General features: G+C 37.7%; 1 protein-coding gene and 1 pseudogene across 1 annotated transcript; both read right to left on the minus strand.

Moving 5' to 3' along the window:
• Positions 1–240, minus strand: part of LOC107738034 (crossover junction endonuclease MUS81-like) — a 7,143-nt pseudogene extending 6,903 nt beyond the window's left edge.
• A 1,107-nt stretch (positions 241–1,347) lies between these two features.
• LOC107738090 (putative transcription factor Ovo-like 1) lies at positions 1,348–4,355 on the minus strand. Its single transcript, XM_016549764.1, has 3 exons — positions 4,027–4,355; positions 3,538–3,829; positions 1,348–2,370 (listed from the first exon to the last, which is right to left on the minus strand). The coding sequence occupies exons 1-3, from the start codon at positions 4,294–4,296 to the stop codon at positions 2,033–2,035; spliced, it is 900 nt and encodes a 299-aa protein (XP_016405250.1). The 5' UTR covers positions 4,297–4,355; the 3' UTR covers positions 1,348–2,032.
• Between the last annotated feature and the right edge of the window lie 1,596 nt (positions 4,356–5,951).

A 5,951-nucleotide genomic window follows, 5' to 3' on the forward strand; every position in this document is an offset into this window, starting at 1 on the left:
GTGTATAAATCTCAATTTCGAAAAATGGACCCTTATGACTGGTTTTGTGGACCAGGGTCACATATTTGAAACTAAATCCAACACAATCGCTCACCTTCTGGTACACATACTGCGTTTTCAAGCCTTTCTCTCTGGCGCTGTCACGCAACTCTGTTAACCACTGCAAGTCAAGAATAGAGGGTTTGGGCTTTTTGAAGGTACAGGGCGCTTCCGACCCAAACACACCTGATCCGTCGGCATATTTGCATTGAACATGCAATTTACATCCTAAAAAGTCAAAGATATTCATGTTGCATATATATTTGTAATGCAACTGACTTATCCTCATTACACAAGAATGGACACATACTAGGCTATGTATGTATGTACATTAAAAACGAAATGAGCATTTGCACGTTTAGTAATTTGCTTGCAACCGACGTGCTAAAATCCGGATTACACACTATGTCAGATCCTAGAGTGATCATCTTTAAAAATGCATGTAAATTATTACTATTAGTACATTATCTGCGGCGTTTTGGGATGCTATGTTTCCCCGCCTGTGCTTTCAAAAAGTATTGTAGTTGCGTCATTTCCGTCCAAGGGTACACGAGTAGCGCCGCTCAAAGGGTTGATGGTGCATTTTAGCAAAGCTCAAAACGCTGTGAAACATGACATTCTGCATGAGGACTAAACACATACAATATGGTTGGATGATGTTTAGATGAATGTTTTGCAGTAATATACAACTAGTAGTTAATTTCCCCAACTTGGGCTCGATTAATAAGCACATTTAATCTCACTTCAATTATGTTTGTTTTAAACGAGAAATTCTTGTACAGTGTTACAGTTTGAAAGGGTGGTACAGAATGTGTTGGTGCTGTTGAAAATAACGGTTCTAAAGGGATAGGCACCTTTGAGCCGTTAATGCCTGATGGCCCCACAATGAAACAGCCACTGAATTCCACGAACAAGACCAAACAAGGATCTGGAATCCGCCAACATCCACCCACTGACATCCACCCATCTCTTTCTCTTCTGCTGTCTCTTATTCTTTCTCTCTTGCATGCAAATTCTAAAATGCTTTATTGGTCTAATCTGCCTCCATAACTGTTTGCATGCATGCAATCATGCATAAAACATACTTTATATATAAAATCAATAATTAAGTTCTAAGCAAGTAGCTGGGTTTCTGATAGTATGTTCGTGAAATAATACAAGGGAATGAATCACACTTATTTTTAAACCATCAACAAAAACACATTTATTGTGTAGGTGTGTTGTTATAGATTGCCACAGAGCCTACTTAATTTATCTAACAGTGACAAGAAATTAAAATGTTATTACATAGGCTATATGATGCTTTTGAATATAAAAAGTACAAAAAAATAATAACCCCAAAACACAAGTATTACAAGTATTAAAGGTTGTTACATGTGAAAGTAAATGTATAAAATCTAGCAAAAAACATACCCAGGAAAATATAACACCAGGATAAATACAAATCTTTTTATGATAAATTTATGCAAGTATATATTACATACAGTAGTAAATCAACAACACAAAATTAATTTCCTTTCTAAATCCCTTTTTCAAACATTCAGGGACTGCTGATATGTAACTATCAGTCGCTGCAGAGTTCATTTTAGTGTTGAGACACTACTACATAAAATCATTGTCCCACACAGTAAAAATGCAACTATTTAATGTCACATTGAATTGTGTATTTCTCCTGAGTTGTGTTTCATCTCATCTATTTGAATAATAATAATATTATTATGTAAACTGAAGTAGTGCATACTTATGCTGTAGACGTTATCGTCTGCTTTTGTGTGTTTCACAGGGAAAAGTACAGCTCGATTCTGCAGCAAAAGTGTAAACTGAATCTCAGCGTACTGCCATTAAAACAGCATTTTGCATGACTTCACTATCTCTTTTTAAATTCCCTCTTCCCTCATGTCTGTTGAATGAAGCAATAAATCATCAGAATACACATTAATCACATCCCTTATATATATATATATATATATATTTTTAGGAAACATCCCTTTCTCTAACTCCCTCCTGACCCTACAGTGTCATCGCTATTATGAGAGAGAGGGGAACTAGGTTGGGAGGTGTCATCTCTGGTAGCGTTCATCATTGGTGACTGTCTTCGTGCCCCCTTGGCCAGCAGGAGGACACTGTTTGGATGTTCAGTGTGGAGGTGGCACAGCAATGCATCCTGGGTAGAAGCTGTAAGGCCGCACTCTTCACAGACGTACAGCTTGTTCCGGCGCTCCTTGTAAGCGTACTGCTGCGTGACACCATGAATCTTCTTCATGTGGGACTCCAGAGAGCAGCGCTGAGTGAAGGCCTTCTCACAGAGATTGCACTTGTATGGACGAACACCTACAGGAGGAACAGAAGAATATTGTTCGAAAAAGGTGAAGAGTTTTTGCATGTTGGTATAACATAACACTTTTTCTTCTAATAACAAAAAAGTATTCAAATTGTTTTTTTTTAAACTAATATGCTGATTTGTTGCTCAACACTCTTAAAAACAAAGGTGCTTTACGATGCCACAGAAGAACCTTTTTTGTCTAAATGGTTCCATAAAGAACCTTTAACATCTTAAGAACCTTTCTGTTTCTCAAAAGGTTCTTTGTGGCGAAAGAAGGTTCTTCAGATTATAAAAAGGTAAGAAAGAGATGGTTCTTTGTGGAACCAAAAATGGTTCTTCTATGGCATCGCTGTGAAGAACCTTTTAAGCACCTTTATTTTTAAGAGTGAAGAAACATTTCTTATTATCAATGTTAAATTTTTAATTTTCTTGTTAAAATTGTTAAATTCTTAATTTTATGTGGGAACTGTTATATACTACCTTTCAAATGTTTGGGGTAAGAAAATAATTTTTTTTTTTATTCAGCAAGAATTCATTAAATTGATCAAAAGTAACAGTAAAGTTTAAACAGTTTTCTATTTCAAATAAATGCTGTTCTTTTGAATTTTCTATTCATTAAAGAACCCTGAAAAATATTTATCATGATTTCCACAAAAATATTAAACCGTAAAAACTGTTTTCAGTATTGATCATAATAAAAACTATTATTAATAATTGAGTACCAATGATAATTTATAATAATTTGTGCACCACATCAGCATATTAGAATGATTTCTGAAGGATCCTGTGACACTGAAGACGCCTGCTGAAAATTAAGCTTTGCATCACAGGAATAAATTCTATTTTTAAATATATTCAAATAGAAAACAGTTATTTTAAATGTTAATATTATTTCACAATATTACTGTTTTTACTGTATTTTTAATCAAAAAAATGCAGCTTTGGTCTTTTTTCAAAAACCATTTACAAATCTTAATGATTCTAAGTGTTTTTGACCTTTAGTCTGATATAGATATCTATACATTAAAAAAAAATGTTTGACCTCATAATGTTTTCAATCTTCCAGTGAAAATGATTAAATCCCGCCCCTCCAAAACATCCACATCTCAGAATCCAATCAGCACCCAATTATTTGTGGCTACTTCCATTTTATCACAAACAGATGAGGCGCTTACCTGTGTGTGTGCGGACATGCCTCTTGAGATCGAAGGTGTCGTTAAAGCCCTTTCCGCAAAAGTCGCACAGGTGTTTCTTCTGCTCGCTGTGACATTTCAGGTGTCTGTTTAGCATGCGCTGGAACTGGAAAACTTTTTGACACACCTGGCAAACATAAGTACCACCACTCGACTGCACTGAAGGCGACTTAGCGGCAGGAGGGGAGCAAGGTATCGCTATAGAAGCAGGTGGACTTGTAGTTACGCTAGGAACAATAGGTGGAACCTCTTTGGGAAGCTCACCTGTGGTAACCTGCAGCAAGATAACAAACAAAGACGAAATGAGTGGTAGTGTAAACATTCAGACTAGTAAAGTGATATGAGTATAACCCACAAATCAATTATGTCCAACAGTGGCACAATGGCTCCGCAGCGAAATATGAGCTTATTGCTGTAGTAACTAGATCTTAGATCAACATAGTAAAAGTAAACATTTTCCAGAAGCCTCACCTTTATTTTAGTGCGCACGTACGTATTGTTGTGTGTGCTTCGGATGTGCTCGGTCTCTGGACTCTGGCCCAGAGCAGTGCATGATGGGAGCTCAGCCGCAGGAACCACTGCACCGGGGTCATTGGTGTACATCTGGTTGTACGTGTACATGCTGTGGTCCTTGCGAGTGGACAGGCACAGCGCCACCTCTGCCGGACTGGCTTCGGTCTCCTCTCGAAGTGCAATGGGAGACATGGAGACTGGAGGAAAAGGAAGACACGTTGGCGTCATATTTTAGAAGTACAAACTGAGAGCAAAAAAGCATCCTTCATTGTGTTACCACAATATTTGCTTTGCATATCTGGCCCGAGTATTGTGTAAAGAAGACTAATGATGACAGGCGCAAGATGTGCAAATCTTTCCAGCATAACATCTTGGCTTTGAGAACAAGTGTGGATTACATCCTACATAGCTGAAGATGAAGGATGTGATTGCTAGACAATCAGAAACTGGGTGTGTATGTGGCTCTCGAGGCTAAGGGGGACAGTTGTGCCTCTGGGCCAGGTGTGTGAGAATGCGAGTGTGAGTGGGTGGGTTGGCTGATGCGCATGAGAGTGTGAGCGTATTGTGCCGGGCTGAAGTCAAACCACTCCTGTTACTGCTTTACCAGTCAGACCAGCTGAGCTAGAGACACAGGCTCGAGCTCCCTTTATACAAACCTCCATGCAACACAATACATCAGATGGATAATCTGCAAATGTTTGCCGGTAAACTATCATGTTCTTTCCTAAGAGGCTGTTCGATCATACCCTACACATCCACTGAAGAGATTATTAGGTCACAGGAGAGAGAGACAACATTGGTTGCATGGAGATTTCAGATGATCAAAAACACTAATACTTGTAGCCTGAACAATGAATCTGTTGATTCTGTTGTGGCACAATCGACTCGCAAATTATAATGCAAATATCTGATGTGTGCAGTGCCTAACGGTAACATGCAACAATCTATATTTCATAGCGACCATATCATCTAAGTTTAGACTTGTAGAGTTAGTTGGTTTCTTGTCATGAAGAAACCAAATGACAGCTTAGTAGTTTCAGTGCCGAAAAGACCAGAATGTCTGTGTGATTTATAAACATATTGTTATTTATTTTATTTGATTATTTTTTTTTTACTTTTTAACATAAGCTACACATAAAAACAGTAGTGATTGTTTCTTTTTGATTTTGCACTTATGTTTGCCAACCCCTCCCTTCACAGACAGTCACACCACAAACAATAACAAGATGAACGACAACAGAACGGACTTGATCTTAAATAGCACATGCATTTAAATATAGACAAAACAGGTCATATTTTTTTAGTGTAGACTAACTCAAATTTGTTTATTGTTCATTAGACCAAGCATTAGATATGGGAACAGCCAGTGATGTGATAGTTTCCTTGTAACTCAACTGCCAAATGCAACTGCATGCTCTTTGTTCCTCTGAAAATAAAACTTTAACAATGTTGCACTGAAACTTTTGAGGCCTAATCCCCCCAGCATTTCACACCTTATTAATGAGGCAACTGATAACAACAGTTAAACTAACAAAAACGTCTCAAGTGCAGGCTACACAAAACAGCAGTCCATCATGATGCTAATTAAACTATTAGGACAATTCTCAGTTCCAGCGGTTTCTTGTTGGCATGCACGTTTCTGAAGACCATAGCTGCAGTTTTGAAGTTTCGCTTAAGCTGAGATGTGTGGCAGTAAACATACTGTATATTTTCCAAAAATGATCATGCTGTACTTAGGCCTGCAGAGTGCTTGCATGATATAAAAACCAAACTTTACATGAAGTCCTAAAATGCTTATATTTTCATGTCATGTTAGCTGTAAATGACCTAGATAATGGGAGGAGACGAGAGAACAATATATAAATGGAAAACAGGCTGAGGTT

The sequence above is a fragment of the Sinocyclocheilus rhinocerous genome, unplaced genomic scaffold, assembly GCF_001515625.1.
Source record: "Sinocyclocheilus rhinocerous isolate Xijiao unplaced genomic scaffold, SAMN03320098_v1.1 scaffold494, whole genome shotgun sequence".
NCBI lineage: Eukaryota > Metazoa > Chordata > Actinopteri > Cypriniformes > Cyprinidae > Sinocyclocheilus > Sinocyclocheilus rhinocerous.

What these genes read in the sequence shown, in the direction of transcription:
- LOC107738090 (XM_016549764.1), bottom strand. Translation starts at nt 4,296, where the DNA reads ATGACGCCAACGTGTCTTCCTTTTCCTCCAGTCTCCATGTCTCCCATT. An exon ending in ACGTGCGCACTAAAATAAAG is followed by an intron (nt 3,830 to 4,026) that starts GTGAGGCTTCTG and finishes ATCTTGCTGCAG; the next exon opens with GTTACCACAGGTGAGCTTCC. An exon ending in GCATGTCCGCACACACACAG is followed by an intron (nt 2,371 to 3,537) that starts GTAAGCGCCTCA and finishes TTCCTCCTGTAG; the next exon opens with GTGTTCGTCCATACAAGTGC.